General features: G+C 43.4%; 1 protein-coding gene across 1 annotated transcript in view; it reads right to left on the bottom strand.

The window, feature by feature from the left end:
- The window catches only part of LGR6 (leucine rich repeat containing G protein-coupled receptor 6), a 168223-nt gene that overhangs the window by 21810 nt on the left and 133505 nt on the right, over window positions 1-12908 (bottom strand). The window contains exons 7-9 of the mRNA XM_044004569.1: window positions 5063-5131; window positions 3100-3171; window positions 2743-2814 (exon numbers count right to left, since the gene is read on the bottom strand). Of these exons, the coding sequence (XP_043860504.1) occupies window positions 2743-2814; window positions 3100-3171; window positions 5063-5131 (213 nt within the window). The remainder of the gene's footprint in view (window positions 1-2742; window positions 2815-3099; window positions 3172-5062; window positions 5132-12908) is intronic.

The raw sequence follows: 12908 nt of genomic DNA, 5'->3' as shown, positions 1-12908 counted from the left end.
AAGTACTTATTTAAGTCAAGAAAGAATCAGATTTCCTTAGAATTGCTCTGTACTCTGTATCTCCCTACCCATGCTCTATCTACAGCATTCAGATGAGGATTATGCATTCATTCATTCATTCATTTGTTCATTCATGCATGCATGCAAAGAACACTTATTATAGACCTACTATGTGTAGAACACTGTACTAAGTGCTTGGGAAAATACAAAGGAAAATAGGTATGGTCCAAGCCCTCAGGGAGCTTATAGCCTAATATGGGAAGATAAGATATATCTACAGAGAACTATAACAAAAAACTGGAATATGTTCAATTCCTATAAGAGAAAGATAAGGTGCTATGAGATTGGCTTGTTGAGAGCCACTTTTATATTCCTAGCCTCAGCATAGTGCCCAGCACATAGGAGGCCTTCTCAGATGTCTGTTGAGTAATTAAAACATGTCATAATTTATGATAAATAACTTATAAAAAGAACTCCAGAGTTTCATTTATTTTATGATTGGAGTATCACCTGGAACCAGGGAGAACCAGTGTAAGATTTTATCAGGCTAATAACTTTTCTGTAATTATCTGCAAAGCACATTCCCCTTTTCTGACATAATTAGCAATAATAATAATAATAATAAACATAAACATTTCTGTGTTAATTTTAAGATTTGTAAAGCACTTTCTATACATTATCTCCTTTGTCACAAGTTTGTGAGGTAGTTGCTGTTATCCCCATTTTGTTGATAAGGAAACTGAGGCTGACAGATGAAGTGATTTTCCCAGGGTGTCTGAAGAGAGATTTGAAGCCAGGAGCTTCTGACTCCAAGCCCTGCTCATGTACCTCCTAAATTAAGCTGCCTCTGCTATAAAATCACACTATACATCTAGACCTGCTTTAGGAGCATGACCTTTTCCCTCAGCTTGATATCCCTATGAATCCTGTTCCCCTGGCACACAGAACAGATCATCTGATTCCTGAGCCTCTAGGGAGTTACATGGGATGATGGTACATTGCTACTCTTTCCATGAGCAGTGTGTGCCTCTGTCTCCCCACCCAAACCATAAGCTCCCCCTCCCTATCATTGTATATAGATCAGGTGTTCAATAGATGTTTGTGAGTGATGATTCTAACATGGTGGGCTAGGCTATGTGGAGCAAAGACTTACAGAGGAAGTGGGAGTTGAGCAGGGTCTTAGGGAAAGGGTGTGAATAAAGCCAAGATGGGTCTTCTCCGGGATGCCTTTCCCTCAGAGGCTACCTAAGTCAGGAGAAGAGGACCAACTTTCTTCCAAGGACTCCAAATGATCATTGACACTGGCCCCGAGGAAGCTATTCTTTGTCTGATTCCAATTCAACACATGGAACCAAGCAATGACTATATCTCTGCTTCCTTTGTATAAACCAGGGACATGCTGGTAAAGTTTAACAACCGTGTCTCAGAAAAACAAAACAAAACAAAATATATGCACAATGCACTTTTGAATTTGCTTGACATTATCAATATTTTCTCTGTCTCTTCCTTAAGTCTGGACAATAAATACAACAATAAACCTAGCTCTTAATTTATGGTAGTTGCTGATTTCTAAGGTATAAAAAAGGCTCCTGGTGAATTTTTTTTTGGGGGGGTGGCAGGGCAATGAGGGTTAAGTGATTTGCCCAGGGTCACACAGCTTGTAAGTTTCAGGTATCTGAGGCTGGATTTGAACTCAGGTCCTCCTGAATCCAGGGCCAATGCTTTATCCACTGTGCCACCTAGCTGCCCCGCCCCCCCCATGAAAATTTTACAGTGGTTCCAGTGACTGGTAAGAATTAGTCCCAGCATATCTCTGTTATAACCCACCAGGAAAGGCAAATCCTGAGTGTGCTCTAAGAAGTAGGCTCTCATTAATAATAATAATGAGGAGGAGGAGAAGGGGGGGGAAGGGGAAGGAAGAGGAGGAAAACTAACGTAACACTATGTACAATCACTGTGCTAAGTACTTTACAATTATCATCTCATTTGCTCCTCACAACAACTTGGGAGGTAGGTGCTATTATTATCTCCATTTTATAGGTGAGGAAACTGATCCAAACAGAGGTTGTGACTTGCCTAGGGTCAGTATAGGAAGCTAGTAGGTGTCTGAGGCTGGATTTGAACTCAGATCTTCCTGTCTCCAGGCCCAGTGCTCTAACCACAGTAGAACCAAGCTGCCACACATTGACAAGTCATTTTCTTTATACCATTACACATGGACACATTCTACATAACGGGACTCTGATGAAAACTGGTGAAAAATTCTCTGAATGGAAGTATTCCCTGTTCTTGAAGACCGGTGATCATTTCACCCATTGTAAGAAATGGGAAAACCTAATGAAGCTCCAAAAGGTAGAATTCTAAAAGTTCCTCAGGAACTCAAGACTTAACTTGGAATGGGATCTTGCTAATTCCTCACATCAGCTAAGGAGTTGAGTCAATGGAATCTTTGTCAAGAAGAATAAGGAGAGGGCAGCTGGGTGGCGCAGTGGATAAAGCACCGGCCCTGGATTCAGGAGGACCTGAGTTCAAATCCGGCCTCAGACACTTGACACTTACTAGCTGTGTGACCCTGGACAAGTCACTTAACCCTCACTGCCTTGCAAAAAATAAAACAAAACACCCCCCTCCCCCCTCCAAAAAAAGAATAAGGAAATTTTAGGGAAAGCTGAGGTGGGAAAGCGAACAGGGGAAGGTGGAGATAAGGAGTTCTAGCTATCCAGTCCATTTGTACCAACTTACAGTGTATGAAGCTTCGGCAGATATTGAAAAGCTGACCGTCCCACAAACTGGATTGGGTTGTCATAAAAGTGGCTGGAATGAGAAGATCCAAACTCCCAGTTCAGTCATGTAGCTGTGCCAGTCCTCCCCAAGCCCTTTTACCCACTACTAACTTGGTTCTCCCAAGTTTTTTCTCCTACCAATGGGAAATGAGTTCAGAGAGATTGTGAGGACACAACCCTTCTCCTTGTTTCTCTTTGGGATCTCTGGAAAGGTGGTTCCACTCAGACCCCCCACCCCCACCCCACTCCCACTCCCAGGGGAAAAAACACCACAACAAACCAATCCCTTGCTGCCCGGGAGAGGGCTGGCTCTTACATAGTCTGCAGTAATGGATTCCCCACAAATGCCTTCTCAGGAATGGCCTTGATGTTATTGTTATGAAAACCCCTAGGAGAGAAAAAAACACAGACAGTGAAGAAATGAAAGAGAGAATTAGTCTAATGAGACAAATGGACAGTCCATTTGGCTTTGTGTTCCTAGAGCAGAGCCCTACCCTCAGTGGCCTATAAAGGTCTCTTCCAGCCTTACATCCATGAGCCTAAGATCCTGGGACTTGTTTCTGAGCCTAAAGACCTGAGGTTCAAATCTTGCCAGAAGCTCTTCTTTGTGGGACACCAGGTCCCCTCTCCTTTCCCTTGGGAGGTATGGGGAAAGAAGGGTTGACGTACCTCAAAGTTTAGGCTGTCTTTGAAGAACTTACAGGCAATGTGGATTTCTCCAGAACTGGAGGCTGAATGCTGAGTTCAGATCCCATAGGTTGGGTCCTCTTTCCATAGGAGATCCCAAGGGACAGGACTATTTTTTAGGAAGGAGGTTCAGATAAAAAAGAATGGGGGGCAGCTAGGTGACGCAGTGGATAGAACACTGGCCCTGGAATCAGGAGGACCTGAGTTCAAATCCAGCCTCAGACACTAAACACTAGCTGTGTGACCTTGGGCAAATCACTTAACCCCAATTACCTCACAAAAAAAAAAAAAGAATGGAAAAGCCCAGAGTAGAAACTAGCTTCGGAGCTACCGTGGTCCAGGGGAACTGGGGAGGGACATTTTCTAATGGTGACTGAAAAGGCTGAGGAGCCTTAGGCACTTGGGACTTCACAAAGAAGAGTAAACCAGGCTAAATTATTGTTGGCATGTGTGATTATGGACAGATCTGTGGAAGAAATGCGGTCAGTAGTACCAGGAGACCTAGTTCACCGAGCCTGGGGCCATCCAAAATGTGCTCCCTCAGCTTTCCTCTTTGACAACTAAAACTCTTTCTGTCCCTTCTTCACCTTCCTTCTCTACTTTTGCTCATGTATCAGTGAGAGAAAGATCCCCCTGGTTTTCCCAAACTGACCTCTTCCCCCATACCCTTGATGCCATCCCCTCACTCCATTCCTAGAGAGCCTTGCTCCATCAGTCATCTTCCCCTATCTTGAATCTTCAGAGTCTCCTTCTCTAAGAGCTCCTTCCTCTCTGCCTGCAAACATGTCTGGATGTTTCCTCTCCTCAAAAACAAAACAAATTCTCTTCTCCATTGGCTTTGGTGGTACAACTTTCCTCAATTTTCCTTGTATGTCTGTAACCATTCCTTTTCCATCTCCTTCAGAGCCTTCTCTTCCTCTTTATGCCCCCGGGGTGTATTTGTCCCCCAAGATACTTTACTGAGCCTACTTCTATCTACACACATTCCTGGAGAGAGCTCATCATCCCTTTTGGTAATGACTCCCACATCTTCATTTCCACCTTTTGTTGTTCCCTTTCCTTCTGTGGTGCACTGATACCTGGATGCCCTGACATCAGCTCAAATTCAAAATGTCTCTAAGTGAAATGAAAGCTTATGGATTGGTTGGCTAATTATTGTCCCGTTTCCTGCCTCTCTTAAACCAGATCCTCCTCTTGACTTCCCTATTTCTGCTAACAGAACCTTCTCATCATCATCCAGATTCATCTTTGACTCCTTCCTCTTCCTGGCAGCATGAGGTCCAGCTGTGGTGAGGGCCTTAGGGCAAAGAGCATGCCATGTATCTGGGGGGAGAGGCAATTCCAGGCCAGGGAAGGCCAGGAGTCTTGATGACAAACGCAATAGAAATGTTTCAAGCCAGGCTAATGAGGTCTGTGAGTACTTATTCCTAAGCTCTGAGGGAGCAGAGGCAACTTTAAAGGAATGTGGATGAGGAGGGGATGAAGAAGACCCCTAAGCAGGGGCTCGCTCTGTCTCTGTCCCAAACCTTTCAAGACAAGCTGACCTCTCTCCTAAGAAGAGAAGACCCATGGAAACCTACAGAGGCTCTTACAATTCCTGGAGTCTGCCAAGCGTCCGGATGGCCACAGGGAACTCCAGCAACTCATTATAATTCAGGTCTCTGGAAGGCAAAAGCAGAGCAGTTATTAGAGGGGAGGCTTAACAGGGCATGTCAGGGTCCTGGAGAAATGGAAACTTGGCTCTGGGTTCAACCAGAGAGATGGGTTTTCCAACCTTGGGGATCCAGCTGCCAACGTCTGGAAACAAATGTTAAAACATTCACACTCCATCCTGCTCCCCAAATCGCCAGGCTTGCATTTTTTTCCTGTAAAGAGGGACCATGGGGGAGGAGGAGGTGATTTGCTGGAAGGAACTAGCCACTCCAAATGGTCCCCTAAAATGGAGGCCAGATTCTAAAAGACATTGACCTATTTCTGGAAATGGAAAAATGGGGAAGGGCTTGGCCACAGTCTTTCATTTTAAAGCCCTGTCCCCAGGTTGACCATGTCAGGAAGGGCTAGTGCCCCTGCTAGAAGTTTCTCTTGGCATCCTCTGCCCACACCATCATCCTATTCTAGAAAGGGACCATGTTGCAGGTTTGCAAGATTTTTTTTGCCTTTATATGTATGAAGTTCATGTCATTTCTAAGCATCCTTAATCTGTGATCCCTTTGCTTGGGCCCCTACCCTGGTCCATCCTCAGTAATTAGATGGCTCAAGCTCTTCCCTCACTCCTCCCTTTTCCTACCCAGCATCCAGTCCAAGAGACCCCATCCGTCCCCCAGCTCTCCCTGCAGGAGACAATGAGTCAGTGGTCCCCAGTGAAGGTCAGGTGCTCAGAGCTGGCTCTCAGAAATGAGAAATGAATGGCAGGATGGAGGAGGGTCAGTGCCTGTGGCTGTCAAAAAACCCTCAGGATAACACCATCTCTCACCTTCTCAGGTCAGCCTCCCAAAGCCACACCCACCCCGACAACTGGAAAAATGCTAGCACATAGGGACCACGTGGAGGCCCTTTAATTACAGGGCACCTTAGCAGATTCTGTGGGTATAAATACCATGTTAACACAGCGATAATGACAGACTCCTCCAGATTGCTGGGTCATTACATTTAATAGTCTTGCAGGTAATTCATGGCAACCATGTATCGGGGCTGAGAGAAGCCAGACAAGACTCTGACTGCCAACCAATGGCTGCATCATTGTCCCCTAACTTCCTCCTCACCAATTAACCTATTACCCTCTAGAGTCCCTCCCCTACCATTCACGTGAATTGCCTGACCCCTTCTGCTCCCTCCGGCCACCAACTCCTTGTTCCACTACGTTTCCAACTTAATTTCCAAGAAGAATATTCTATGGTCTGAGAAGGAGAAGGGATGTCATATGGCAGAAGATGGCAGGCTTGTGAATGTCAGAGCTAGAAGGGAACTTTGAGGTCATCTAATCCAACTCACTCATTTTACCCATGAAGAAAGTAGGACCTAGAGAAGCTACATGACTGACCCAAGGTCACACCAGCTATAAGTAGAAGAGATTCTTTTACATGGAAATAAATTCAGCATCTTCTCCATTACCTCACACTGCCCCTCAGTCTAGAGGGGCATAGCCCTGGAGCTCTCACAGAAGTAGAGGGATTAATATTAGACAACAGAAACGAACTTTTCATACTACCACAGGTGGCTGGAGGCTAGGCTGGGTTATTGGGTTACAGGGGTGGAGGAGTTGGCAAGGAATGGGAAATCCCTTTTCTTAGACATTATATGCCTTGAATTGAGAGGAGTTGGAGAATTTGACTAGTGGTCAGGTGACATGGATTCAAGTCCTAGATGTTAATTCAATTCTCCAAGCCTCAAGCTATCCCCTTCAAAAGGGGGGAGGGGAGAAATAACTCATGTTCTCTTCAATAGGCTCACAGGTTTGTTGTAAGGAAAGTGCTTTATAAAGAACTATGTCAGTATAAAAGATTATTAGGGTCTCCTCTGAAATTCTGGGATTCTTTGACTCCTAAGCATCCAGGGAAGTCCCACTTAATAGCACCTTCAAGAATAATGATAGACAGGACAAAAAGGAACAAAACTGCTGGAGATTCTCACAAGAAAAATTAAAACTCACCCCTAAAAGACAATGAATGAGTGGAAGAAAAGAAATGGTACAAGTGGTACAAGAAATAAAATTATGAAGTAAGATAAGTAAGTGCTCCCTAATAGGCTGGAAATCTAAATAAATTCAAAGAATCTTAGTTAAATTTCTGGGTGACAGATTCATAATGTATAATGAGAATTTAAGATGTTTTGGAAGGGTTGTCCCTAAATCCTTGAAACTGACCTTAAAGAGAGAGCCATGCCCTCCTTCAACCTGTGCCCTGCACTTCTTTGGTGATAGAAGCCAGTGTTGAGGGGCCATAGGACTCACTCCCTGGGGCAAGTCTGATGTTAATTTTTCTTAGTTATTTCATCTGATTCTTGCTAAAATAACCAAACTAGATAATCCCCTCAATCTCCTTTGTTGTTGTTCAGTTGTTTTCAGTCACATCTGACTCTTTGTGACCCCCTTTAGTGTTTTCTTGGCAAAGATACTGGAGTGGTTTGCTATTTCCTTCTCCAGCTCACTTTATGGATGAGGAAACTGAGGTAAAAAGGGTTTAAGTGACTTGCCCAGGATCACACAGCTAGTAAGTATCTGAGGTTAGATTTGAACTCAGGAACATGAGTCTTCCTGACCCCAGGTCTGGCATTCTATCTACTGCACCACTCTGCTGCCCTTGCTAAGCAGGTGATTTTCCAGAAATACACTTATAGATTGGGGGGAAGGAGAAGGTGGAAGAGGCAACTCAGCATAAAGTTGGGATGGGTAAAGAGCACACAGTGGGAGAATATTTGCACATATAGTCAAGAAACAATACTAGCTGTGTGACTCTGGGCAAGTCACTTAACCCCAATTGCCTAACAAAAAACCAAACAAACAAAACCACCCCCCCTCCAAAAAAACAAAACAAGAAACAAAGAGCATGGAAGTTATCTGCAAAGAATTACACTGGTTGTCCCTCATGCCTAGAATACACTCTCTCATCATTAGGGCCTCCTAACATCCTTCTTTTCCTTCATGAAGCATCTTGAGCACCATCAACTGCCTAAAGCTGCTGATCCCCAAACCTGTTATTGCCTTCCCTCCCAGGATACCTTCTATTTTACTGCCTTGTGTTTATTCTTTTTATATTTATTCTGTCAATATTTTTATAGGTATTTGTTGTCTTCCCCTTATGCTATAAACTTCTCGAAAATAGAGACCATTTTATGCTTTGTATTTGTACCCCTTACTCAGTGCCTGGCACATAGTAGGTGCTTCATAAATGATCTGTTAATTGTTTGGTTTGATGTGCGGACTACAAACAAATGAGATGGCCTGAATTAATCCATCCAAATATCTGCACTGGTTCAATGACCTGGGTAATCTTGAAAACTCTCCTCACCTTGATGTTGTGTATGTGTAACTTCAGATTAAGCTGGTTCTTCCAGGGAGCGTTGCCTAATACATATGGCCATCTTTGCTTACAAGTTCTCCCTTACCTCTCTACCGAGCCAGAGTAGCTCCCAAGCACAGTCACAGGTGAGAGCAAACAGTTCCTTTCCAGGGACAGCACTGTTTGGAACCTGCTTGGAGCACCGCCAGAGACACTTTGACTTGGCTGGTTAGGCTTTGGTTGAACATTTTCCCCTTCTTGGGGAAAATGAAGCACAGTACTAGAATCGGCCAGGGGTATGTCCCTTCCTGGCGAATGGTACAGCTGCTTGCCTCCCTTCCAGAAGGTTTTACAATGTCCTGACTGCCGACTGGAAAACCGATTCACAATTTTATAGTCTATTATCTTTAATAGCCCAGAATCGACCCAAAGATGGTGGAGTTAATTGTTCTGCTCAGTTCCCAAGAGCTCCTCGCAAATAGGAAGGGGTCCAGGCAAGCAAAACCTGGCCCTAGAGAGAAACCAACCTTCTGACCCTCTACACAAACCACAGCCTGTGCTTTATGGCCACTCGCTGCTAACCCTTTACACTGAATTGGGACCATTTCATGTCACATGCAAAGAAAGACACATCCCCAATTCCTATGCAGAAATTGGCTTAAGGGTGGGGGCAACCAGGTGGTGCAGTGGATAGAATGGCAGCCCTGGAATCAGGAGGACCTAGGTTCAAATTTGGCCTCACACATTTAGTATCTATGTGACCATGGGGAAGCGAGTTAACCCTGTTTGTTGAGAGAGAGAGAGAGAGAGAGGGAGGGAGGAAAGAAAGAAAGAAAGAAAGAAAGAAAGAAGGAAGGAAGGAAGGAAGGAAGGAAGGAAGGAAGGAAGGAAGGAAGGAAGGAAGGAAGGAAGGAAGGAAGGAAAGAAAGAAAGAAAGAAAGAAAGAAAGAAAGAAAGAAAGAAAGAAAGAAAGAAAGAAAGAAAGAAAGAAAGAAAGAAAGAAAGAAAGAAAGAAATTGGTTGTGGTCCAGACTGGTGATTCCATTGGAATTAAGGAATTAATTCTTGGTAAGGAAACTTACCAAGTTTCCAACTTGTAATGCAGATTGCCAACTATTCTGTACCTAATAGTCTTAGAAAGTTGACTGATACACTGAGAAGTTAATTGACTTTCAGAGGGTTACACTACCAAGAGGTGATAAAAATGGGTCTGGAATGCAGGGCTTCCTGATTCCAAGGCCAGCTCTCTCTCCCAGGCCACTCTCTATAGAACCTGATTATCTTAAAGTGCTGTGGATTATTTGTAGATACTCAGAGAGTCACAGAATGTCAGAATCAGAATGGGCATCTGTCCAATTCCCTCAGCTTACATAGCAAATTGGTAAGAGGAGGGGAAGATGGTGGGATAATGGGAATTAAGATGTAGCTTATTCTGTATATATCTCAGAACCAAGTATATAAATAAGGTTGGAGGATTGTTAGTCTTATTTATGAGCATGTAGAGGGCACAGTGAGGACGCAAATCAGGAAGACTCATCTTCCTGAGTTCAAATCTGGTCTCAGATACTTACCAGCTGTGTTACCCTGGGCAAGTCACTTAACCCCATTTGCCTCAATTTCCTTATTTGTAAAATGAGCTGGAAAAGGAAATGGCAAACTACTCTAGTATCTCTGTCAGGAAAATCCCAAACAGGGTCAGGAAGAGTTGGAGGTGACTGAAAATGACTGACAACAAATCTTATTCATATCTCTTCTCCCCACTTCGGTAAATAACTAGAGGTTGACACATATAGTAGGTTTTTAGATGTAGCAAGTAACAACAGTTATAAAATTCATTACATAGGCTTTTGTTTGTATTGTTATTCTCATGGATGAATATTTGTTTTGTGCCTTGATCAGAGGTATCAGTACTAGAAAATATAGGGGAAGTCAAGTTCCTTAGTGTGACTTGTAAAACTTGTTGAGTTGTTTAAGTTGCGTCTGACCCTTGGATTTCACATTTGGGGTTTTCTTGGCAGAGATACTGGAGTAGTTTGCCATTTCCTTCTCCAGCTCCATTTGACAGATGAAGAAGCTGACACAAACAGGGCTAAATGACTTGCCCAGGGTCACACAGTTAGTAAGTGTCTAAGGGTGGATTTGAACTCATGAAGACGACTTTTCCTGACCCTAGACTTGGCACTGTATCCACTGTACCACCTAGCTGCCCTCTTGCAAAACTTAATAGTCCAATAGACTTGTGGATAGATAAGGATACTAATATTTGTTTTAAAATGAGTAATTAAGAACAAAACGTTATTAATTTACTAATAGAACCTCTCTGTTACAGATACCTAGGAATATGTCTGACATCTGGGGTTTCCCTATTTGGGGTTGCCAAACCTAGAGCAAAAACAATGATGGGCAGCTTTAATCAAATTCTAAAATAGTCTACACGGGCACTATTCATTGAGAAGGATAGTAATTAATAATATTTTATCAGTTTAAAATTGAGGCCCAAAGTGCCACTTTCCTTTCACTCTCCTATGTGCTGCTCTGATAATTTATATCTGTCTGATAACAGGGCTGTAAATTGCTTCTCTACCTCTAACATGGAATCTTAGAATAGAAGGTGATGTTATTCACTCTTCATTTTTGAAGTAGGCCAATGACATCTCGGGTGATGTTTTAATTTGGACATGAATTGGATTTAAGTGAGGCTGGGTTGCACAAAGGCATCAGCTTCATTCTCTCTTCCAGAGTCATCAAAGTCCAGCGGCAGGACAAAAGTCAAGATGACTGGTGATGACGTGGGATGCAGTGGATGACCTTCAATGTCTAACTGAGCTCTAAGCACTCCACAGCTCCTGCTTTAGCTGCCTTGGTGGCTGTTGGAACAAATACTTCTCATCTGCCCATACCACCAGGGGAAGTCTTCATATGTTTGGGGTATACATCCCCCTAAGAAGGAAGTGGCAAACCATTCCAATATCTTTGCCAAGAAAAGCCCCAGTAGGGCCACCTGGAGTTGAGTATGACTGAAATGATTGAACAACGACAATTAATTCACCAAGGCCTCTTGGTTACCGCCAACTCCCCCCCCCCTTTTAGCCTGTCTGCCCAGATGGCTTACCAGGGGAACAGGCTCATGGATCAAGAGCTGGCAAAGACCTCAAAGGCCAAACAGTTCAATCCTCTCATTTTATAGATAAGGAAACTGAGGCTCATGGAAGTTAAGTGATTTGCCTTGAGCTACACATGAAGAAGTATCAGAGGCAGGATTTGAACCCAGGTCCTCTCATCCCAGAGTCATTGCTCTTTCCTTTAGAGGTCATTTTGTCCGCCTACTTTCCCAGAGCAGGAAGCAACTTTCTCTACACCAAAACCCCTAACAGGCTCTGATGCAACATTCCATCTCCAACATCTGCTCCCTTTGCAAAGTTGCCATTCAACTGTTGGACAGCTCTAGCTATCACAGATACTCCTGATGTTGAGCTAAGGAGAGGAAGCCAGGCCAGAGGATACAGAACTGGCCTCAGAATCAGTTAGTTCTAGGTTCAAGTTCTTTGTAAGCCCAGGAAGGTCACTTAGGCCCTCAATGTACCTGGTCACCTCTCTCAAGCTTCACACTGCAGAGCAGATGCCTATGTGTTCCTTACTGGATTTACTCAAGTTCATTCCTAGAAAATTGCAGGTTGGATGAAAAAAATAAAGTGGAAATCTCCCTCCCCTTAAATTCCAATCATTGATTTTAATTTTCTTTTCTGGAGAAATACAGAATGAATTTATTTTTTTCTTCTTTATGATAACCAGTCAGAGGATCCAGCTTTGAGCCTTAGAAAACCCACTCAGCTTTCTAGGTGGTCAGCTTCTTTTCAGAAGTGTTTTAGGGGACTTTTGCCTTCATTCCTAGCATTTTCATCTTGTGTTAGATTCTAATTTTTTCCTGAGCCCTACTTTAGTATGCTGTTGTGAAGAAAGAGCTTTGTAAACCTCAAAGCACTTGTAAATATGAATTATTGTTAATAACGGCAGACATTTATGTGTAGCTTCAAGGTGTGCACCAGGCTTTAGATGCATATCTCATTTGATCTTCCCTTCAGTGAGGTAGGTATTTTATTAACCCCCTTTTACAGATGAGGTAAATAAATGTAAGAAGTTAAGTGACCTTATTAGAGTCACACAGCTAACCACTATCTCAGGCAGAATTTAAACCCAGGTCTTTCTTACTGCAAATCCAACATTCTATTCTTTTTTTTTTTAGGCAGGGCAATGAGGGTTAAGTGACTTGCCCAAGGTCACACAGCTAGTAAGTGTCAAGTGTCTGAGGCTGGATTTGAACTCAGGTCCTCCTGAATCCAGGGCCAGTGCTTTATCCACTGTGCCACCTAGCTGTCCCCCATTCTATTCGTTTTTGTTGTGGTTTAATCATTTTTTCAGTTGTGTTCAACTCTTTGTGACC

The sequence above is a fragment of the Dromiciops gliroides genome, chromosome 4 (genome assembly GCF_019393635.1).
Source record: "Dromiciops gliroides isolate mDroGli1 chromosome 4, mDroGli1.pri, whole genome shotgun sequence".
NCBI classification, from domain to species: domain Eukaryota; kingdom Metazoa; phylum Chordata; class Mammalia; order Microbiotheria; family Microbiotheriidae; genus Dromiciops; species Dromiciops gliroides.
This window is presented reverse-complemented; position numbering and strand designations above follow the sequence as displayed.